The 25373-nt window shown below is 44.4% G+C and overlaps 1 protein-coding gene across 1 annotated transcript; it reads right to left on the bottom strand.

Moving 5' to 3' along the window:
- Positions 1–882: 882 nt before the first annotated feature.
- On the bottom strand, positions 883–24998 carry LOC306941547 (uncharacterized protein). The gene is made up of 4 exons (XM_079527066.1): positions 24894–24998; positions 8460–8794; positions 4616–4807; positions 883–1397 (listed from the first exon to the last, which is right to left on the bottom strand). Exons 2-4 carry the CDS (start codon positions 8737–8739, stop codon positions 1369–1371), a joined length of 501 nt encoding a protein of 166 aa, XP_079383192.1. The 5' UTR covers positions 8740–8794; positions 24894–24998; the 3' UTR covers positions 883–1368.
- Positions 24999–25373: the final 375 nt, after the last annotated feature.

The raw sequence follows: 25373 nt of genomic DNA, 5'->3' as shown, positions 1-25373 counted from the left end.
CACTGCTGCATGTCTATAGATTATGTCTCCATAATCCAAGACAGACAGGAACACTGCCTCAACTACCCTCTTTCTGCTAATGACAGGAAAGCTGGCTTTATTTCTATACAAAAAGCTAATTTTCTGTTGCAATTTACGAGCAAGGACCTCTACATGGTGTTTAAAAGTAAGTCTCGTCAATCCAAATACCAAGATATTTATACTCTGTGACTCTTTCGATATCAGCTCCATTCATAGAAGATATGCGGATGTCATTATAGGATATTTATTTGCCTCTGGAGAACATTAATTTAGTTTTGCTGATGTTCAACATCAATCTGAGACCAATAAGGGCATCCTGGAGGACGTTAAAATAAATGTGTATGTTTTCTATTGCAACTTTTATAGAGTCTGCTGTACAATAAATTACTGTGTCATCTGCATAGAGATGACAGCTTTAATTAAAGATGAGGTGATATTATTTATATAAATACTAAAAAGGATTGGGCCCAGTATCAATCCTTGTATGATACCTTTTGAAATGGTTAAAAACTCAGACTGGGTATTTGCCGTTTTCACACATTGACGTCTTTCAGACAGGTAGCTTTGGAACCAACTGCAGACATTTGTGTCAAAACCAATACTGTGTAATCTCTGCAACAGAAGGGAATGATGGACAGTATCAAAAGCTTTTGATAAATCTACAAATAGAGCAGCACAGTGCATTGTTTAATCTATAATGCCGGAATCGGTCAGAATCGCTAATAGCTGAATATATAGGAGGGGCTATAGCGCCCCTCAAAACAGAATACAGTCAAACACTTTCCAATGTAAACATTGTGACAACAGTCATTCCAAAAGGGATAGCACAAAAAAAGCCTTGCGGTCTTATTTCCATTTAGGCCCAATGCAATAAATTCATTGACATGACATGAAGAATAAGAAAAATCACACTTGTGTGAAGTGCTCGTATCATCATACATCACATTCCATGCTAAGCCAATCCAATCATCACAAATGTCATTCCGGCCAATAACCTTTGGCGTCTTCACTTTTCTGCCCTCACTTTTTATCCTCAATATGTACATCAGCCAATCAAATCATCAATATAGGGTCAGCCAATCAAATCATCGTGTTTGTGTTCACACAAAGACAAAGCCCCATAGCGCCCCTCAACAAAAAATTCAATATCATCAATAACAACAACAAAATATATCATTACAGGGACATATAAAACACTATATGTACAGAGTGGGGAAAAGGTTAGGGGGGGGCGGATCACCTGTTTAAAGGAGAAGTGATCATTTCCTCTTCACTGGGCCTGCTGAAAGGTGGACTTTCAGGCCTGTTTTAAAATATGTACGTGATCTCATTTTCCGAGGGAAGGGGTCAGGGCATTCCACGCCTGGGTGGCCGTGCTGTAGAAGGAGAATTTACCCATATTTGTTTTGAAATATAGGAGCAGTATAATAATCCACAATATTGCCCTTGTCTATCAACCTCCCTACAGCTGTTTAATTATCCTCCCAGTGAGCTCATTTATAGTGGAAACCTTTTTTTACCCCATGGTGTGAATGCAATGGTGTGCAAGTGACCCGAGTTATTTTAAACTTTGGTCACACCGTTTAAAGTGGACATCTTTTTTATTGTCTTGTGAGAACTGTGGACACGAAGGTGTCTCTTCAGATAACTTGAATCGTTGAAACTCTTGTCACAATGTTTACATCGGAAAGGTTTTCTCCTGTGTGGACACCAAGGTGTGTCTTCAAATTACATGAATAACTGAAACTCTTGTCACAATGTTTACAATGGAACGGTTTTTCTCCAGTATGAACACGCTGGTGTGTATTCAAATTATTTGAATTACTGAAACTCTTGTCACAATGTTTACAGTGGAAAGGTTTTTCTCCAGAATGGACACGAAGGTGTGTCTTCAAATTACATGAGGAACTGAAACTCTTGTCACAATGTTTACAATGGAACGATTTTTCTCCAGTATGAACACGCTGGTGTGTATTCAAATTATTTGAATTACTGAAACTCTTGTCACAATGTTTACAGTGAAACTGTTTTTCTCCAGTGTGGACACGAAGGTGTGTTTTCAGGGAAGATGACTGACTGAAACTCTTGTCACAATGTTTACATTGGAAAGGTTTTTCTCCAGTGTGGACACGAAGGTGCTTCGCCAGGTTACCTGACTCACTGAAACTCTTGACACAATGTTTACATTGGAAAGGTTTTCCTCCATTATGGACACTAAGGTGTCGCTTCAAATTACATGAATAACTAAAACTCTTGTCACAATGTTTACAGTGAAACTGTTTTTCTCCATTGTGGACACGAAGGTGTGTTTTCAGGGAAGATGACTGACTGAAACTCTTGTCACAATGTTTACATTGGAAAGGTTTTTCTCCAGTGTGCATACGCTGGTGTATTTTCAGGGAACTTGATGCTTTAAAACTCTTGTTACAGTCTTTACATTGGAAAGGTTTTTCTCCTGTGTGGACACGCTGGTGCTTCTTCAGGTCACCTGACTGACTGAAACTCTTGTCACAAAGTTTACATTGGAACGCTTTTTCTCCAGTGTGGACACGAAGGTGCTTCGCCAGGTTACCTAACACACTGAAACTCTTGTCACAATGTTTACATTGGAAAGGTTTTCCTCCAGTATGGACACTAAGGTGTCGCTTCAAATTACATGAATAACTGAAACTCTCGCCACAATGTTTACAATGGAACGGTTTTTCTCCAGTATGAACACGCTGGTGTGTATTCAAATTATTTGAATAGCTGAAACTCTTGTCACAATGTTTACAGTGGAAAGGTTTTTCTCCAGAATGGACACGAAGGTGTGTCTTCAAATTACATGAGAGACTGAAACTCTTGTCACAATGTTTACATTGGAAAGGTTTTCCTCCAGTATGGACACTAAGGTGTCGCTTCAGGAAAGATGGGTGAATAAAACTCTTGTCACAATGTTTACATTGGAAAGGTTTTTCTCCAGTGTAGACACAAAGGTGTGTTTTCAGGGAAAATGTCCGACTGAAACTCTTTTCACAATGTTTACAGTGGAAAGGTTTTTCTCCAGTGTGGACACGCTGGTGCTGCTTCATGGAACTTGAGTCACTAAAACTCTTGTCACAATGTTTACAGTTAAAAGGTTTTTCTCCAGTGTGGAGACGAAGGTGTGTCTTTAGGGCACTAGACTGACTGAAACTCTTGTCACAATTTTTACATTGGAAAGGTTTTTCTCCAGTGTGGACACGAAGGTGTGACTTAAAATGATTTGAATATCTGAAACTCTTGTCACAATGTTTACAGTGGAAAGATTTTTCTCCAGAATGGACACGAAGGTGTGTCTTCAAATTACACGAGAGACTGAAACTCTTGTCACAATGTTTACATTGGAAAGGTTTTTCTCCAGTGTGGACACTCTGGTGTGTTTTCAGGGAAGTTGCCTGACTGAAACTCTTGTCACAATGTTTACAGTTAAAAGGTTTTTCTCCAGTGTGGAGACGAAGGTGTGTCTTTAGGGCACTAGACTGACTGAAACTCTTGTCACAATTTTTACATTGGAAAGGTTTTTCTCCAGTGTGGACACGAAGGTGTGACTTAAAATGATTTGAATATCTGAAACTCTTGTCACAATGTTTACAGTGGAAAGATTTTTCTCCAGAATGGACACGAAGGTGTGTCTTCAAATTACACGAGAGACTGAAACTCTTGTCACAATGTTTACATTGGAAAGGTTTTTCTCCAGTGTGGACACTCTGGTGTGTTTTCAGGGAAGTTGCCTGACTGAAACTCTTGTCACAATGTTTACATTGGAAAGGTTTTTCTCCAGTGTGGACACGCTGGTGCTTTATCAGGGAACTTGAGAGTCTGAAACTCCTGTCACAATGTTTACAGTTAAAAGGTTTTTCTCCAGTGTGGACACGAAGGTGTGTCTTTAGGGCACTAGACTGCCTGAAATGCTTGTCACAATGTTTACATTGGAAAGGTTTTTCTCCAGTGTGGACACAAAGGTGTGACTTCAAATGATTTGAATCACTACAACTCTTGTCACAATGTTTACATTGGAAAGGTTTTTCTCCAGTGTAGACACAAAGGTGTGTTTTCAGGGAAGATGCCTGACTGAAACTCTTGTCACAATGTTTACATTGGAAAGGTTTTTCTCCAGTGTGGACACTCTGGTGTGTTTTCAGGGAAGATGCCTGACTGAAACTCTTGTCACAATGTTTACATTGGAAAGGTTTTTCTCCAGTGTGGACACGAAGGTGCTTCGCCAGGTTACCTGACTGACTGAAACTCTTGTCACAATGTTTACAGTTAAAAGGTTTTTCTCCAGTGTGGAGACGAAGGTGTGTCTTTAGGGCACTAGACTGACTGAAACTCTTGTCACAATGTTTACATTGGAAAGGTTTTTCTCCAGTGTGGACACGAAGGTGTGACTTAAAATGATTTGAATATCTGAAACTCTTGTCACAATGTTTACAATGGAACGTTTTTTCTCCAGTATGAACACGCTGGTGTGTATTCAAATTACTTGCATTACTGAAGTCAGATTCAAGTTCAACTTCAACCTCAAAGCAGGGGGAAGCCATGTCTTCTTCTTCATCATCATTTTCTTTATCACCTTTCACTGCTAGTAATATCAACGTTGACCCAACAGGTTCCTCTGGTCTTTGAAGTAGTTCCTCCTGTTCGTCTTTAAGCTCCTCCTGATCATCTTTAATGTCTGGAGGCTCTGGTTCCTCCTGGAGCAGACTGGGGCTCCTCTCCTGTTCAGGAGAAACCTCCTCTTTACACACAACCATGTGCAGGATGTCTATGAGCAAAGACATAATATGATGGTCAACACCGGATTCCTACAAAAACTAATAGAATACGCACATCACTTGGTAGAGGTGCTAGCATCAGAAAAAGAGAAAATAACCTGCACACTCAAATGCTCCAAAAGTTCAACTTTTTTGACGACGTTTCGAGCCAAGGCTCTTCATCTGGTCTGTAACGACTCATGATAACATGGTCAAACTCGAGATGTGAGTGATCCACCCATTTAAATAGACACCCACGGGTCACATTGCTAGTCAGTGGGTGGAACCAACATAACATGGTCATCAAATCAATTATCAAATATCACTATATACAGTGGAATAAGCATAAATGGACATCATGATTAATATAATCTACGTATATAGAAATGATTCACATAATCAAGTATTATCTTAGGCAACAATTCAAGGATATATATACATCATAATAATAAAAAAGTGGCTGATATGAAAGCCCTCGTTCATTCCCTTAGGGGACATTGTGTTTTAGGTATAAATCCAAAAGGATTCACGCTGTAACAGCAATCTATTCAGATCTCCCCCTCGCCTGGGACATTTCACATGTTCAATCCCCTGATATCTGAGAGTTGCCACAGTGTGTTTAGCGGACAAGAAGTGCATTGCAACAGGGCTCTTATGATCTTGGTTGCGGATGCTGCTTCTATGCTCGGAAATTTCCTTTCAGCCACTATTTATAACTTCTTCACTGTAACTATGATGTACAGTATATTTATATATCCTTGAATTGTTGCCTGAGATAATACCTCATTATGTGAATCATTTATATATATGTAACCCTTAATTTTACCGTATAGTAATTACCAGGTAACTACTTGTAACAGACTACTGGGTAATTTTCAGTAGTATTTACCCATTAATTACCTGGTAATTACATGAATTCCAGTTACATTACTTAGTAATTACTATGTAATTACCAAGTATTTCCCCTGACATCTACCAGGTATGTATAACTATTTACTGTATAATCTCCTGGTAATTACATGGAACTTACCATGGTAAATGACACACTGGTAGCCAGGTAATTACCAAGTATGTTCCTGACAATTACCAGGTATTTATACGTTTTTACTATGTAATTACCAGCTAACTACCCGGTATAAGTATTTGCTCTGCTACCAGGCAAGATACCCATGTAGGTACTATAGGTATACCAAGTATTTTCAACAGTTACCAGGTAATTACATGGCAACTGTATTCACTGTGTTTACATGCGTACTACCATGCCCTCACTATTTTCTGGAGCCTGGCTACGGCCCACCGGAAATAGTCTTGCATAGGGCCACCTGAGTCGTAGAACTGGCACTGCCTGTTTGATTTAACTATTTTCCCCCCCGGTACCCCAACGTAGACTCCGTCTATACAGGCGCGGAAGTACCAGGGGGGGAAGTTGGTGTAGTTTCCCCCCGGCCCGTGACTCCAGGGGGCCCGGGGCTGTCAGATGATCGATCGACGACCACACAGCGTTACAGTCACTCGTGACAGATAGTAGATACCCATTCAAAGCGTTATCTCTCAGGGCGCTACAAATATATCTACACATCCTGCAAGTTCACTTAAAGATGGAGTGCCACAATTTTTGTATTTTCCCAGTTTTTCATGTGTCTATGAGGTGACACCCTGGAGTCGTTTTTATGTGCAATGATATATTCACTTTGTATTTAGGGTTTCTTCCTGGAGGCTGAACCCTTGACAGTCAAATGGGCCAATGACATAAATATTAAAATAGTCACATCACACTATCAGCCCCTCCCCTAACACCTCCCCTTTTATCATACAACTACAGCTGTGGGTGCGGCTTAAGTTCAGGTGGATCACCACCCATCACCACCCACCAGGCAAACCAGGCATACTTAATGAACTGGTGGGTGTGCCCACATAAAAACAACATTTTAACAAATACTGTACACTTTATTGAAAAAATTATACCTCCTTATATAACAATAAGACCTGATGATTATGTTTTAGGGTGGAAAAAAATCACGGCACTCCATCTTTAAGAAATAAAACTAGTGTTGACTAATCATTACAAGTATAGCTCTTATTTTGAAGAGGAAGAGGAAGTCTGTTTGGTTGTAGCCTACTTCCATGGCAGACAGAGTTGTTTTTTCAGATCATAATATTGATTAGATAACATTGATTAGAAGTGATGGTGGTGGTGGATTGCTTTTAGCCAAAGTTTATATTACCATAGGAAAGCCATGATGCTGCGCATCTTTGACTTAAACAATGTGTACACACTTATACGTTAAACATGGTAGAAGTGGATCATTTGAGCTACTGCGGCGGTAGCCAGCATTAGGTGATTAATTAATTGTAAAGGTATCACGCTGACGCTGGTAAAATCATCAGCAGCAGCTGCCCAAAACATTAACAGGTAGGAATGCAGACAGGCTTCAGTAGGCATACAGTACTGTCACTGCACTTGGGACTGTTGGCTCGACTGGCCGCCGTGCCATATCAGAAGTGGGTCCACCTTTTACCTGCTGCAGCTCCGCGGTCTGGTGCTTGCACACATGCAGCAAGCATACAAAGAACTACGATTTGTAGCTTGTCTGACACCTTAATCAAGTTGATAGAGCAACTTATCTGCAGTTGCTGGGATATGTTTTTAAAAGTGATGTTACGCGACGTCAAGCGTCACTGCCGATACATGGCATCGGGGGGGTGCTTTGGGAGTCCGGTCCGGCGAGGCCCGATCGTGTGGTCACCCCCCCGGCCCGGTACCGGCTTGTTCCGTCAGTGCGTCTATATAATGGTTGATGCCTACGGAAGCCTTTAACATTGGTCCAGTTCCCCTAGCAACACCCCACCGTTCCAACTATGGGATTAGAAATATATTCACAGTGCAGAGCAGTGGAAGGGAGGATTTTCAAACCGTCATAACTAAGATTCTAAAATTGCTGTCCTTGGTGAATTTTCTGCCATCCATATTTCGGATTTAATTTGTGCCTTTGTACTGCGACGCTGGCGCCATGTAAACGCTTCTGCAGCGGTAGTGTGTGTGACAAGTGGCAGCGGTGGCCGAACGGCTTGCGGAGCGGTCTTGATACCGGAAGGTCGCCAGTTCGAATCAGCGGTCCGACACGTTAAAATTACCACCGCTGAAGTGCCATTGAACCACTACGATGAAATGTTCTATGAGCAGGGCCTGGCTGGAAACAAGTTCTTGAGCTTAGCCCAGATACCCTGGGTAAATATAGTAATCATTTAATTTAATTTCACAAGACTGTGTGGGGGCGAGGGGCAAACACAGTCTTCTTAAAGTAAGCGTGTATGCTGGCCCCTGGAGCTGGGGTTTATGCTAACAGCTAGCGGTAGAGATAGAGTTAACGCAATATGTAATACAAATTTCCACCCTCTAAAATCTCAATTGACCCCTCAGTCATTTCATCCTGCAGCCGGCCCTGGGGTCGGCCCTGTACTTATTGTTTCGACCAAATCTCTTGGTGGAAGGAGCAACAAATACAGATAATTTTGTAGCTCAGTGACATGGAAAAGTCTGACAACCACTGACATAGGAACCGTTTTATTTATTTTAGAAAACGGTCATGATTTAGAGGACATTTGTAGAATCTGGTCTCAGGTCTTAATGGGTTAAAGAAAGGAAGAGCACATGACACTTACTGAGGTGTGGCTGGTCTTCAGCTTCCTGTTTAATAGAAACGTCTTCAGCTTCCTGTTTATTGGAAACGTCTTCAGCTTCCTGTTTAATAGAAACGTCTTCAGCTTCCTGTTTAATAGAAACATCTTCAGCTTCCTGTTTAATAGAAACGTCTTCAGCTTCCTGTTTAATAGAAACATCTTCAGCTTCCTGTTTAATAGAAACATCTTCAGCTTCCTGTTTAATAGAAACATCCCTGGCTGAGTCTGGAGAGTTCATCTTCACCTGGGAGTGATGCATCATGGGTATTGTAGTTCTTATGTGTCTGGAGAGTTCGTCTTCACCTGCAGTCTGGACTCTGAAATCAAGTGAATAAAGAAGGACTTTAATAAACAAAAGAAGCCTGTTGGCTGCCAGACTACTAGTGGTGATAGCCCAAATCTCCAACATGTGAATGTGGAGATTATGGGATTCATGCATTAGGGAATAAATCACACCTAACTTCAGTTTACACAAGGAACAATGGTGTAAAGTGAATAAGGCAGTGCTTAATTTCAGCCGGAGCTTGGCAGAGCTCAGCTCCGGTACTTGTCACTTGAGCTCCCCTACCTGTAGAGGCAGCTCCAGTACCTTTAGGGGGTGCCCCGCCATCCCAAATGCACATTACGTCTCATTTTCAAGTCAACTAGGCTTCTTCCTCGTCAGAGCTACTTCTATTTCCAGTACGATTCCAAAATAAAACATGGGTTGAATGTTCACATTTCAAGTACAAACAAAAACAACAGTCTTATTTTGAAATGTGTGCCCGTTTTGAGAGGAAATAGGTGGCTATGGAACCCCGGCATCGCCTCACTGTTGAGTGTTGACGGTGCCGGGTGCGTAAATAAAAACAACTCTCGTCTCGACTTTTGCAAGTTGCATCTGTTGTTGTTCATTGCATATGGAATATGGAACTTTCATACTTTTATGGAGAAATAGTTCAACTGCTACTTGGAGTTTAGCCTTGGGGACAGCATGCGTTTTGTTTTCATTACAAAATGGTGAGTTCTTATGAACAGAACTGACTGGTTAACATTGCCAAATCTCCCAAAGACACCCGGCTTTTACAGCATGGCTCAGAATCGAATATCATATAACGCTTGCTTTGGTGGGCCTGAAATAAAAAAAGACTAGTAGGCTACAGAATTAGGTAGTATTATTGAGTTGTCATCGGAGGAGGAGGAACTTGGAAGAGAAGGACAATAAAAACGCACATGCAGGTATTTAGCATTGCATACTGTTCTGATGATGGGCCACCCTAACTTGTTATACTGTATTGTATACAGTATGTAATATAACGTGAACTGCAAATGCCTACTGTAGTTGTGTGTTGTGAGTAGGCATGCCACGGTATGAGATTTTACAGTACGGTACGGTGCCGGTATTGAAAACCTATACCTCGGTATTCCACGGTATTTATATTAAAAAAAAAGAGAGAAAAAAAAAGATTGCCCCCCCCCCCCCCCCCCCCCCCACCTATGTCTAGTAGTGACTACCCCCACCTCCTTATAAGCCCTTATTTGTTCCCCAACCTGTAGGCCTACATATCTTATTTCTTTATTTTTACCTTTTATGATAATTTGAATTTTCTTATTTGTCATGAATCGATGATTATGAATTGATTACCCAGGACCGAATGGAAACAAGACTGCAAGGACTTTTTTCAGTGATCCCTTTGGACATGTGTTTGACTGTACCCTATACTGATTACATTTCTGCCAATATAGTATTCAATCAATGAATCAATAGCTATGCCCCACTGTATTTAACTGTACTATGGCTCCCCCTAATGGCCGTTTTGTACCCTGCACGCTGTAGTGAAATATGCGCATGCTCACAACTGCGTGCCTCTGTGTTGACACTTGACAGTTCACACTTTTATAGTTTAGTACATGTGGAAATATGGAATATACAATTGGATCTGGGTGTCTTTCAGCAACACTAACTCAAAGGTAGGAAGCAACTTTTCAATCTACTGCAGCTGTGTGGTGAAAATAAATGTTTTGCCTTAGCCTGGGAGTGGAGTTGCACTGCATGCGCGCAGCATGCGCCGCCCACCAACGCTGTATTAAAATACCGTAAGCTCGGAAATCTCACGGTATCAACACCGTGGCTGTTCCTGTCGCGGTATTACCGAAATTCGGTAAACCGCGGCATGCCTAGTTGTGAGCCGGCGGGCCCCTGTGTAAACTGCTGCTGCAAATGTTGTTATTGATTGACTGATTGGAAATTTTATTCAGTTTGTAGAATGGGTACAGTGTTATATTGGCTGCAGCGGCGGCGGGGCAGGCGGGCCGGTTTTGCCACTCAGAAGACAAGCTGTCCAGTCCCTCACTAAAGCCTCGATGTCCCTGTCAATGCCATGCCACCATACGAGGTCCCGACAGCGCTGCTTCACTCGCATGATGCCCAGATGACCCTCGTGGGCCAAGGCCAGGACACACGCTCGCAGGCCGTCCGGTATCACGGTGCAGAGCCCACGGGATATGCAGACGTCGTTCCAGCAGGACAGCTCGTCCTTGACACGGTGGAACGGAACCAGCTCGTCCGACAGCTTTGCGGGCCACCCAGAGCGAATAAAGGTGCGGAGCTGGGAGAGTACCGGGTCCTGTTCTGAGGCTGTCTGGAGCTCTTGAAGCGACACTGTGGATTGGAGCGGAGAGTGGAGCATCTGGATGAGGCCCTGCTCAGCAGAGTCAGGACTAGGATCGGGCGAAGGGCCAGGGGTGGCCCGTGACAGCAGGTCTGCCACAACATTTTCACAACCTGGAGTGAACTGCAGGGTGAAATTATACTGCTGGAGCCGCTCCGCCCAGCGATGGATCCTGAGTGGCCTATGTCCTGTGCCAGAAGTTGCGAGCAGAGCTGTGAGAGCCTGGTGATCCGTGCGCAGTGTGAAGGGTCGGCCATACACGTACATGTGCCAACGCTCGCTCGCCCAGATGCAAGCTAAGGCCTCCCGTTCCCCCACCGAGTACTTCTGCTCTGCTGAGCTGAGAGCCCGAGAGGCAAAGGCGATGTGCCGCTCAACGCCGTTGTGGATCTGGGATAGCACAGCCCCCAGTGCCATGTTGGAAGCGTCACAGGTGAGCAGCGTGGGGCTTGCGAGGTCGAAGTGGGCGAGCACTGGGGGAGAGGTGAGCTGGACTTTGAGCAGCCGGACGGCGTCCGAGCAGGCGGGGGTCCAAACCCATGGCGCGTCCTTTTTTAACAGCTCACGCAGCGGGGACGTGGTGGCTGAATACTGAGGTAGAAAACGTAAATAGTAGGCCGTCATTCCCAGGAACGAGGCTACTTGAGCTGGACAGGCAGGCTCAGGGAGGCGTAGCACAGCCTCCACATTAGACTGGAGTGGACGGAGGCCCTTGGCATTCAGGCGGAACCCCACAAATTCTATCTCAGGCACGGCGCATCTGTCGCCGTTCAGAGTGAGGTGATGGCTGGCAAGGACACGGAGGACTTGGCGAAGGCGCTCCTCGTGGACAGCAGCCGTCGGGCCATGGATGACGAAATCATCTAAGTAGATGACTACTCCAGGAATGCGTGCTAGAATGGTGGCCATGATCTTCTGAAAACAGCTGGGGGCGGAGCCGAGTCCGAAAGGCATTCTTGTGAACTGAAACACCCCCATGTGTGTGACGAACGCAGTGAGGTTACGGCTGTCGGGGTGTAGCGGAACCTGCATATAGCCCTGCCGGAGATCCAGCTTCGTGAAAATGGTGGAGCCATGGAACTGTGTGGTCAGTTCTTCTGCCGTAGGCAGCGGATACTTGTCAGGGATGACGGCCTTGTTAACTGCCTTGAGGTCGATGCACAGGCGCAGCTTCCCGTTCTTCTTACGTACAGCCACCAGATTAGAAATCCACGGTGACGCGTTGACCGGCTCGATGATGCCTGCCGCCAAGAGGTTGGTGAGCTCTCCAGCCACCTCGTCACGCAGGGCCAGAGGAACGCGACGCAGGGGCTGGAAGACAGGGTGCACCTCAGGGTTCAGGAGGGGCTGGTGGTCGAAGGCAGTGAGGCAGCCCAGTCCCGTGAACAGTCCAGGCCATTGTTGAGGCCACAGAGAATCGATGTGATGGATAGTAAGCCCGCTGTAATCCAGGAGCACAAACCTTGTGGACTTGTTCAGTGAACAAGTCCAGGCCCATGAGATTGGCGCCGTGGCTTGCGACTTGGAATGTGAATGAGTCAACAGTCTTAGTGCCATAACGCACCGTGGAGCTGAAGGTGCCCACGATATCAATCCTGGAATTACCGTAACCTTTGAGGGGCACTTTGGATGGTGCAGCAAGCTTGTGGTGTGGGAAAAACTGTGTGACTGTGGCTGCATTTAAAAGGGAGGCGTTCGCCCCGGTGTCGAGCAATAGCGGCAGGCACACGCCATCCAGCTCCACTGTGCACACTTTAAATGGCCGGCGAGCAGTACTCACAGAGTGTATGGTGGTCGTAAGTGAAGGGTCAGCAGCCGAGAAAGGCTGCCGTGAGGTGGCGGCTGGAGCAGAACGGCAAACTTTAGAAAAGTGGTTTTGTTTCCCACAACGTTGACAACGCTGCCCCCTGGCGGGACAATTCTTGGCTCTTGAATCATGCGATGACGAGCCGCAGTTACCGCAGCGCTGACCTGAGGGACGGTGTCGTCCCGCATAGTTTATGTGGGAAGCGTCCCGGAGAGGGTCAGGGATAGAGGAACGTGATGAAGACTCGACCTGCTGTGCTGTAAGTCCAGGCAGTGGAGATGAGGCACTAGCCAATTGTGTGGCAAAACCCGCTGCTGTCTCGATTTGAAAAGATATTTCCACAGCCCTATTGAGTGTCAGATCATCTGGGGACATTATCAATTTCTCACGAACCTTCGGGTTATTTGTGTGCTCCGCCAGCTAGTAGTTGGGGGCCCCGGGGGAAAAAAAGGACCGTTTGGTTCAGATTCTCGCAAATTCGCCAAATTTGGCACAGATGTTGTCCATACCGTACTTAATCATTTTAAGATGGGTGCCAAGATTGGCGCCCCATGGTACTGCCATATTGCGCAATCCAATATGGCTGCCACCCGAAAAAAACAAAAAGGCCTAGAATCATTAAAGATACCACTTTTTAGGGGTTTTCTGGGACGTAAAATCTGATTCTGGTGTTATTTAAATGATTTGAGGTCAAGATTACCCCTCAAGGTCAAGTTTACTCATCAAAGTTAGTATATAAAGGTAATATCGGGGTAAAATTCTGTATTTCTGGTGCAACATGCCAGATTCTACCCCCATTTTCTTTTCTCATTATAAGCTATACGTGTATGTATCAATGTTTCACAATTCAAAACAATCAGATTCTGGTTTCATTGGGAAGCTGCTGCTCGACTCCGGGTGGGCCACCATCCTCGCTAAGGCTGAGGTCCTGACATCCGGTCGCGCACAATCTGCGCTCAATGAGCATCACATCAAACGCACAAGGTATGCCCATCAAGTTTCTCTCATGTCACTTTATGAGCTCAAACAGACCGCCTACGCAGAGTATTGTGAGAGTATAATGGGCCCACCTGAGTCATTTGATATGTGGGATCAACGTTCACAAACTGTTCCCCAGTTCAAGTTCTGGTCAACCATAATGAAGCTGGAGCTTCTGATGTGTCGCTTTGTGCGGTCCCTGCGGGAAGGGGACTTTCCACTATATGTGCAAGCATGTGACGAACTCTGCGGCTGGTTTCACGCCCTGGACCACACAAACTACGCACGTTGGCTGCCAATCCATGTCCGTGACATGGTTCAGATAGCTGATAAACACCCTCAAGTACATGCTGAATTCATGAAGGGCAACTTTGTTGTGCAGAAATCAGCTAGAAAGTTCAGCCTCATGGCCAAGGACCAAGCACATGAGCAGTCCAACAAAAGCCTCCAGGCGCATGGCGGAGCCGTTGGACTCTATGAGAATCCTGAAGCCCTTACATTGTTTATGCTGGCTGGACCTGATTGCACACGGATAGTTGAGGAGTTTGAGGCCATCAATGACCCACCAACGTCATCCACTGCTCATCATGAGGACGGACATAACTTGCAAGTAAAGTTTCGCAAGGATGTACTCTCGTTCATCGATGTGGTACAGCAGCTAGGCAACCCCTTCCTTGCTACAAGCCAGGAGCTTATTGCACTCGATACACAGAATGTCATGGAGCCGGCAGTTGTTGCTTCTTTATCTCAAATCCATGAAGCCGGCCAGACCCTTCACGCAGCATATGTCAAGGAAAGATTGGAAATGGCTTCAGTACCAGTATCTGATACCGTCAAGCGGAAAAACATGCTAACATTCGCCAACCGAACTGGCCACAAGAAAAAAGGTACAAAGGACAGTGGCATACAGAAGCAGAACATGGTTTTAATCACACAACTGTTCCTTTCACTCCAGTCACGTCCCAATGCTGACATGACAGACTTCTTTCAATTCGAAAATCAGAGAGAGCCACCGAGCCTGGCGGACAGAGGGTCTCTGCGATCTGGGACAAAGTCTGACATTCTTCAATGCCTCAATGCTAGCACAGGTCATGCAGCTTCTGCCAAACAAGCTACCGTTGTGGTGTTGGATATGGCAGCAGTCATCCACATGGTGCGCCCCACAACAGCAAAGACATTCAGCGAGTATGTCTTGCTCAACATTACACCATTTCTGGAGGCCCAAATGACAACTAGTACCCAACGCATTGATGCTGTATGGGACAACTACCCAGAGGAAAATAACCTAAAATATCTTACACAGAAACGGCGTGGGAATGGTTCACGGACAAAAGTCGGTGATGGTAGCACTCCAATCCCTAAGCATGAATGGAGTGGCTTCCTAAAAAACGAGGACAACAAAAAGGAGCTCTTCTCATTCATCAGCACACAGATCTCAAAGAATGACATGCGTGGAAAGCTCCTTCTGACTACCCGCTTTGAGACTGTGCTCTCCAACATGCCTTGTGATGTCACAAAACTACAGAAGTGCAACCATTCTGAGGCAGACACCAGGATCCTCCTGCATCTGGCACATGCAGCAGAGCAGGGTCATACAACAGCCTTTGTTCGCACCGTAGACAGCGATGTTGTCATTTTGGCAATCCGGTTTTTCGAGACCCTTGGCCTAACCGAGCTCTGGGTGGGTTTCGGTACTGGTCGAAAATATCGTGACATACCAGTCCATATCATCTACTCTGATCTCGGTCCATCAAAGTCATTGGCACTACCCCTCTTCCACAGCTTAACAGGGTGTGACACAACTTCCCAGTTTCTTGGATGTGGCAAGAAGACAGCTTGGGCAGCCTGGAGAAGCATACCAGACCTCACCAACACACTAGTTGCTCTCACAAACACCCCTGACCTCTTCAGTCTTGAGTCTGTGCATATGCAGAACATTGAACGATTTGTCGTGCTCATGTACAGCAAGGGGTGTGGTGCAGCTGGTGTCAATGAGGCCAGACATTGCCTCTTCACCACTGGAAGTAGATCACTGGAAAACCTCCCACCTACCCAAGCTGCACTGTTCCAGCATGTCAAGCGAGCGCTACTGCAGGCAAGTTTCTACTGGAATCAGGCAACCTCGGTCCAGCAGGAAATTCCTGACTTCAGTGAGTGGGGCTGGCACAAAGATGGCACTGGCACATGGCAACCACTGTGGACCACTTTTAGTGATGCATCAGCAGCATGTGACCTTCTTGTGCGCTGTGGCTGCCTCAAGGGATGCATGGGAAGGTGCAAATGCCACCGTATCGGTGTCTGATGCACAATCCTCTGCAAATGCGAAGGTGGGTGCCTTAATAATGAAGATGACAGCCAGTAACTCCACACCTTGCAAGGGATGGAGACACAAAGAATGTGAAAGACAACATTGTGATCTAACTTTTTGATTTTAGCAAGTTTTACGGAGTAACTATTTTGATTACATTGTCCCCTACTGTTGTTTACTGTTGTTGAAGTTGGACTTGTATTAGTTTGTTGTTTATAATAAACAATCTACTGTTTTGAGTTGTGAAACATTGATACATATACAACTACAACTTATAATGGAAAAAAAATAACTTTTTGGGGGTAGCATCTGGCATGGCGCACCAGAAATATTGGATTTTACCCCAATATTACCTTTATATACTAACTTTGATGAGTAAACTTGACCTTGAGGGGTAATCTTGACCTCAAATCATTAAAACAACACCAGAATCAGATTCTACGACCCAGAAACCCCCTAAAAAGTGGTATCATTTATGATTCTATGACTTTCCGTTTTTTTCGGGTGGCAGCCATATTGGATTGCGCAATATGGCAGTACCATGGGGCGCCAATCTTGGCACCCATCTTAAAATGATTAAGTACGGTGTGGACAACATCTGTGCCAAATTTGGCGAATTTGCGAGAATCTGAACCAAAAAATCCCCGGGGCCCCCGACTGGTCAGTTCGTCCTGTAATGCACCAAACTTGCACAGGCTGGCCAAGCCCCTCAGATCAGCCACATATTGGTGAACAGTCTCACCCACACGTTTCCGGCGCTGGCGAAACAGAATCCTCCGGAGGATGACACTTTGTGGTGCTGCGAAATGGTCGGATAGGAGTTTGACACAGTCTATGTATCTTGCGGCAGTCCCGAGGGTGGCGAGGATCCGTTGTCCCTCTGTGCCAAGACAGTGAATCAGAATGGCTCTTAGTCGCGCGCCGTGGCAAAATCTCTTTGCTACCATTTTGTTTGTTGGGTCCATATAAGTACTTTGAGACATGATAGCATTTTCAAATGAGTAGCTTTAATACTTTTCTGGGACAATCATTGTTTCCCCATTAACTCCCATTATATGCAGAGTAGGATTTTTTGCAGTTTACTGTATATGGTATAATTAAGTTTGATTCACACTTATATAATTACACACACACACACACACACACACACACACACACACACACACACACACACACACACACACACACACACACACACACACACACACACACACACACACACACACACACACACACACACACACACACACATGCTATGACATATACAAGTATGTTATAAAAGTATATAAACATGTAGGCCTATAATAGTAATACATTTGCATAATTCGCTAATTATTCCCCAAAACAAGAAATTACTATAACTTTGCTTCACTTAGAAAGGTGATCTAAGAGTCTTAAGTCTATGTTTGTGATGTCTACAAATTCATCTGCAATCATGCCACCTTTTTAATTTGCACAAGTCGTGAAAGAAATGACATATTCGCCAAAGGTATTCGTGCTTTACATTTGACTGCAGCTCTACCCCATGCATGGCAAACATTGATAACAGTCTTGAAGCAGACAACAGATCAACTGCATGATCACTGGAAGACCGATAAGCTTGGACCCATGGCCCTGTAGGAACATACAAAGCAAATGGAGATGGCCAGGGTACTGAGGCTAGGTGAAAGGCATACTGTTATAACAGCACTGAGGGCTGCTGCCAACACCATAGAATATAATTGGCTTGATGGAGCCTGGAAATAGGCACATATAAAGACTAGTACATGGCCCTGCACCACAACAAGGCATACACTATATCAAAGCACAAGAATAGGGCTGTAGAAGCACACATGAAAACTGTCCTATTTCCCAACCAGAACGGTTCATGTGCAGAGTCAGCACAGCTTGTTGAGAGCATGAGCAGTACAACAAAATAGTACAACAAAATCCTGGAGGAAGATAAAAGACAGTAATCTTAAATTCCCTCAATTCACCTTTCTTTTCTCAATGTGCTATGCATGTATTTCCCCTCTGATTCCCCTCAATAATTAATCAATGTACATTTCATGTTCAATAAGAATCAGATCCCTTTCTGTGCCATTGGGTGGATAATGCACTTCACATCACGAAGGTCACTGGAGGCCTTGTGGACATTATTCGGAGGAGAGAGCAAGGTCATGACCACACACAAAAAGCTGTCCAACCAGAAAAAGACTGGTGATGACTTTGGTTATGTTGATCAGAAACCAGAATGCTACCAGTGAATGTTTTTGCCTGCCAACAAAGGCCAAAGATTATAGTGGAATGTAGTGTTTTGACCGCCATGATCTCCCATCTTCCATGAAGGACGCCAAATGGAAGAGATGCCAGGGTGGCCCTCACTTATCATGTGGAAGACAGGACACCTATGGGGAATTGTCAGGAAAAATAAGTTCCTGTCAAGTACCAGAACCAAATATGAGCTGAAAGTTTATCAGCAAACCCTCCAACACTTTCAGGGGAAAACGTAGGTTTTTATAGTAACAGCAAGGCAAGATATCCACTGAAATTGTATCTCAACAGCTTGAAAGACACTGACATGGATATTACTGCACAGCCTGGATGCTGTCCAGAGTGATACAAAACTCTAGCTCAAGTCCACTGATTGCGACTGTAGGTCGCAGATTACTATGAATACCTGCAAAACCATTCCGTCGCTCCGCCAGTGACGCCTCCATATGATCCATCATGCCTCGTGACATCACACCATCATATATGGCCGTCAGTCCCTCACATCTTGTGACACACTCCATATATGGCCGTGAAGATCACGACACTGACCTCATCAAACCCTGGATATAGCCATACATGGAGAAGATTGGATCATCACATATCATCAGATCTGCATATATGGAACCTCAAACCTCAAACACTTAGATCTCCATATGGAGCTGACCTTTTCTGACATTCCATATGTTGATCCTTCCCCATCCATCCTTCCTCTTCGATGAGGTCTCCCTTTTGACTGATACCTGTCCATTCAAACACTAGAGTTCTCAACAGGCCCGTAAAATTAAGGCCCGGCCCTACCTGGGCCCTCATTAAACCCTGTACACTCAAGACATTTCCCCCGCTGCTACCATTAGATCTCCATATATGGAGCTGACCCGTTCTGACATTCCAGGATCCATATGTTGATCTGACCTCATCAAACCCTATACACTCAAGACACACTCCAAATTCATAGTCATTTGGGCTCTTAAGTCCCCTCCCCCCACTCAACCTGCATCCCTCACTGCTGATGTTTTTGTCAACTACTTTGAGAAGAAGGTTGACGATATCAGCAGCTCCTTTCCCCCCCTCCCCCATAAAGTGGCATCTGACTCAACCAACACTAACCCCAACTTACCATGCATGTCCTCCTTCTCTCCTCTTTCCCCAGACGAGGTCCTACAACTAGTGACATCCACTAGACCTACCAGCTGTCCTCTCGACCCTGTCCCGTCTCCAATCTTCCAGATCATCGCACCTGATCTGCTCCCCTTCATCACCTCCATCATCAACACCTCAGTAACCTCAGGCTGCGTCCCATCTGCCCTCAAGTCAGCCAGAGTAACTCCACTCCTCAAGAAACCAACCCTTGACCACTCAGATGTCAAGAACTACAGACCGGTATCACTCCTTTCATTTCTGTCTAAAAGCATTGAACGTGTTGTCTCCAACCAGCTCTCTCTCCATCTCTCACAGAACAACCTGCTGGATCCCAACCAATCAGGATTCAAGAAGGCACACTCCACAGAGACTGCCCTGCTGGCAGTCACAGAAGCACTACATGCTGCCCAGGCTGCTTCCCACTCTGCTGTCCTGATTCTCCTAGACCTATCGGCGGCATTTGACACAGTGAACCACCAGCTGCTCCTAGACACCCTAGCGGATCTAGGCATCGGCGGGACAGCACTAAAGTGGTTCTCTTCCTATCTCACCGACCGGACCTACCAGGTTTCCTGGAAAGGTCTGCCATCATCCCCCCGAACCCTCCAAACTGGGGTCCCACAGGGATCTGTACTTGGTCCCCTCCTTTTCTCACTATACACCAAATCCCTTGGCACTATCATCTCTGCTCACAATATATCCTATCACTGCTATGCCGATGACACACAACTGTTTCTATCCTTCCCCCCCTCTGCCACTCAGGTGGAAGAGCGCATCACTGCATGCCTGGCTGACATCTCACAGTGGATGTCCTCCAACCACCTCAAGCTGAACCCAGACAAGACTGAGCTTCTCTTCTTCCCAGCTAAGTCCTGCCCTATGCGGGAGCTAACTATTTCCGTAGACAACGCCCTGGTAACGTATGTCCCAACAGCCAGGAACCTTGGTGTTGTCCTGGACAGTCAGCTCTCGTTTAAAACTCACATCACAGCTGTCACTCGATCCTGTAGGTTCACACTCTAACATACGACGAATTAGACCGTTCCTCACCCAGGAATCAGCCCAGCTCCTAATCCAGACAACAGTCTTGTCAAAACTTGACTATTGTAATTCGCTCCTTACTGGCCTACCGGCATGTGCACTTAAGCCTCTCCAAATGATCCAAAATGCCGCAGCTCGTCTGGTCTTCAACCAGCCAAAATTCTCACATGTCTCCCCCCTGCTCCGCTCCCTGCACTGGCTCCCAGTCACTGCCTGCACAGAATACAAAACTCTGATGCTGGCATTCAAAGCAACCAAAGGTATGGCTCCCCCATATCTTGCAAGCATGATTGAACCCTACAAACCCTCCCGCGCACTCAGATCAGCCAACACAGGAAAGCTGGAAGTACCCTCACTAAAAACGCCGGGCCAACGCTCCACACGTCCCAAACTCTTCTCCCTTCTGGCCCCAAAACTGTGGAATGCACTCCCCGTTGCAGTCAGAACTGCGGCATCACTCCCAATCTTCCGCCGTAGTCTGAAGACCCACCTTTTCAGACTCCATCATGGCCCATAGCACTTATCCTACCCCCTTAGATAGCACTTTTTAGACTTAGATAGCATTTGAAACAGACTTATAGCATGTCATGTAGACAGCACAATAATTGCATTGTATATAGTCATAGCACATCATAGTAGCCTACATATGTATAGCATAGTATAGTATAGTATATATGTATAGTTAATATGTATAGTGTCATTATATAGATATGTTCTAGTTACGTTCTTAGCTTACGCATGTTTCTTGATAAATGCATTTTATATATGTGATGTATTCCCATACTTTTGTTCCTGCCTAATGTAAGTCGCTCTGGATTAAGAGCGTCTGCTAAATGCCTAAATTGTAAATTGTATGGATGACATAACTTAGTCTTAGAGGTATGCTGATTTTAGACTGGATGGGGGGGCACCAGCACAAATGGCCATGCTGGAACTTATGACCTGAAAGCTTCCAGATTGCTCCTGCCTTGCCAACAAATTAAAGTGCGCAGAAATGTGCAAGCTAATACAAACCTGCAGCAATCGGAAGGAAGAGGAGGATAAAGTGAAACTGATTGATTATGTGATAATGATGAAGATTATGAATACTGAAGAATTGATATTGATATGACACTATGGCAGTGATGATTATGATGATGTTCATTGATTAAAGTGAGTGAAAGACAGATGATTCTTCATTTTTTTCCTCTGTATGACATGTTTTATTCAAAACAGATAGGCGATTTTTCATTCTGTGAATCTTTGGTTGGTGTCTTTGAAGGCTGATAACTGCAACTAAGCTACCACTTGGGAACTGCTATCATGTTGAAATATTATCTAGGGATATAGACCTTTTAAAAAAAACATGATAGCATTTGCCACCTTGAATGTCCCTCACTAGAGAAAATTCTGGTCTGGGCCTATGGACTACTAGTCCCAAAGCCGCGATGTAGTTTTCAAACGAATCATGCCAGCGAGTCCAAGGTATAGGAGGCTCGGCCGGGAACGGCAAGAAAGCGGGAGGCGGTGAGAACGTCAGCTCCATCCTCGTCGTCAATGTTGTATTGAAGAATAATGCACAACTATGGACATGAGCTGAAGAGGTACACTTACAAACCGGCGTTCAGTGTTAACAGCAGCAGCAATAATAATAACACCACACAGCCTTACGGCAGCAGGCACTTTACGTTACTGTCGTAACCACATGATGTGAACCCCATACATAACATACAGTTAAAACAAAAAAATGTGCACGCACGTGAGCTCCGGCACCTAATAATTTACAAATTAAGCACTGGAATAAGGTGAAAGTAATCAATGTGTTTTTAATGTTCTGCCTCCATTCAAGCAGCAGGGAGCGTACAGTGCAACCATTTAAATTGTAACATGTAGGGAAGGGAGATCATATTTGATCACATAGCCAGCCTTAATTTGACCTCGGTGAGGAGAGTGATCTAAGTAAGGCTGCTCAATTCATTACTATTTTAATTGGTGGTTCTTGTGTTTTTGAGGGGCACTAGCACCCCCTATATTCAGCTATTACTGTAAATTTCCGTCCTACACAAACATTAAATTCCATTAAAGATGATAAGAGCGCCCCTCACTTCACACTAGTTATGGGAGATTAATCAGCAAACACATAGGTATCGGCCGATATTGGCCTTAAACCAATTAATCAGTAATCGGTATCGCAGATTTAGCAGATATTTAATTTTACTATAATTATGTTGAAAAATAAATTAAGAAAGAGACTTTTGTGATGATGAAGTCTTCAAAACATATCAGTGTTTTCTGGAGAAGCTTTCAATTGAGTCAATAGTTGGAACATTTAAAAACAAATACTACAAACAAGATGTTTATGTTGGGATATGAGCCAACATTTCAATAACGGTGCATCCCTAGTTTTAGAATCAAGAGGCATTGCTTTTTTCAAATTCAGCCTTTTTCAGAATGGACAGAATACAGAATGAGATCATATCATCGGTTATATCGGTTAACAGCCATAATAGCAATTCATTATATTGGATATTGGTATCGGCCAAATTGTCTCATCGGTACATCCCTACTTAACACAGGTGTGATTGTGTTATGAACACCCTCTTTTGCCGCTCCCTAAAAGCTCAGTGAGATGTTTAGTTCAGATCTAGCCCAGATGAGTGAAAGAGCGCCACCATTTGGTCAACAAGAAGAGTACCAATTAATCTATCTGGAAACACTTTGGTTTCAAGGAGTGTGGTGAGGAACAACCAACCAATACCGTGTTAAGATTTGTTACAATGGTGTGTGTTAGGGTTACATTTCACAATGGTGTGTGCACCATAACACGATAGGACATTGACCATTGTTACAATGGTGTGTGCACCACAACACACTACGACAGTAACCATTATTACAATGGTGTGTGCACAACACAATAGGACATTAACCATTGTTACAATGGTGTGTGCACCACAACACAATAGGATATTAACCATTGTTACAATGGTGTGTTCACCACAACACAATAGGGCATTAACTGTAGGAGCCATTATGATAGTGGTGTATTATTTATTTTGTTGTTTTTGTTGTTATTTTTGAACACTTGGTGGCGGGCTTTAGATTTGACAGCACTGGGTGTGTATTTAGAGGAGACACAGGTGCTGTGATTCAGATTGAACACACACCGTTCCCAGAGGCGTATCTACAATAAGGCGAGGGCAGGCGACCGCCTGTCCAAATCCATTTCTCGCCTGGCCAAAATCCATACAATGAGAAAAAAAAAAGAGGACAAAAACAAGATCTGAGAACTATTAATGGACAACTGATTGGTCGTTGCGGTAGAGCGCGACCCTCAATCGCCCATTGGAATGTAAATGCATGCCTTTCAGCCTTTGTATCCTACTCGTCTGGCAGGTATATCTCTTTGAAAACCTTTAGTGCTACGATTGTGCGCGGGGAGACGACAATTAACACATATCTTGCCTGGCCAAAACGTAATTCCTGGATACACCACTGAGTCCGTTCCTACCAGCACTCAGAAGGGGAGAACTACAGAATTGCAACAGAATATCACATGGTAAATTAATTTCAACTGCTACAAACTTTATCCAATAAATACCCTCAAACTGGAATCTTTGCTTGGTTATCTGTTCTATGTAATGTGTATAGGATCACTCCCACCATGCCTGTGATAGTAACGTGCCAAAACGTATAGACATTGGAAAGTGAAGGATGGCCGTTACATTAACCATTGTTACAATGGTGTGTGCACCACAACACAATGGTCAAAACCGCTTCGGGCGGCTGCAATTCGAAACTAGCCTCCTTCCCATGCTACACTGTGAAATGTGAATACAATGTTCAATCAATCAAAAACCTCTCTCTCTCTCTCTCTCTCTCTCTCTCTCTCCCCCAACTCAGCAGAACAGGCAACAAGTCTGTTCTCCAGATACCGCTAGTAACTGCATGCTTGTTTATTAGCCCTGGTCCAGTGCTTACAGAGAGTCTGTAAGCGGTGGACCAGAGCTACTTGTTAATAACAAACAAGTTACTTCGTATTACTGTTTATTACTGCTGCTAATATTAACTAGGGTACTGCTTGTTTATAACAAACGAGTTACAATTTTATTATTAGCCTACTGCTGCTAGTATTAACTACTGCTTGTTTAGAATCATTTATAACAAACAAGCAGATATGAGAAAAATACTCGTCGTGTTGTTCCATGTAAATAATATAAAAGATAAATGTAGTAAAAACAAGGTGAATCTGTTCATCTTACCTGCTGTGTTTCAGGGTTGAGCTGCTTAACGACGACACTGTTTTCAAACGTTTTACTTGTATTATTAAACTGTTTTGTGTCGGCTATACGACACCGTTTTACTTTTATTATTAAAGTGTTTTCACGCGACACTGCTAACAGCTATGCTAACAGCAAGTGTGTGTGTGTGTGTGTGCGCGCGCCTATATCAAGGGTTGTGCGCATGCGCACTAGCCCTGATGGAGCCTGGAGCGTGCACGGTGCACGTACCATAAAGGGTCACTAGGGGGAGCCATGGTACAGTGTAATACAGTGGGGAGCAGCTATGGAACAGCTATAGAGCTGAAAACTCCCCCATAGAGATTTACTAAAATATCAATTTTATCAATCCATCCAGGATCCTGGTGAGTCATGACCATAACACCTCTGATTCTGTGAGAAACAACAAGATTGCATATTTAATTATACTTAATAAATGCTCTTTGTTTAGCGTTTTTCATT

This window comes from Electrona antarctica, assembly GCF_951216825.1.
Source record: "Electrona antarctica genome assembly, chromosome: 17".
Classification (NCBI taxonomy): Eukaryota; Metazoa; Chordata; class Actinopteri; order Myctophiformes; family Myctophidae; genus Electrona; species Electrona antarctica.
The sequence above is the reverse complement of the archived record's forward strand: the minus strand, read 5'-3'. Positions and strand labels throughout refer to the sequence as shown.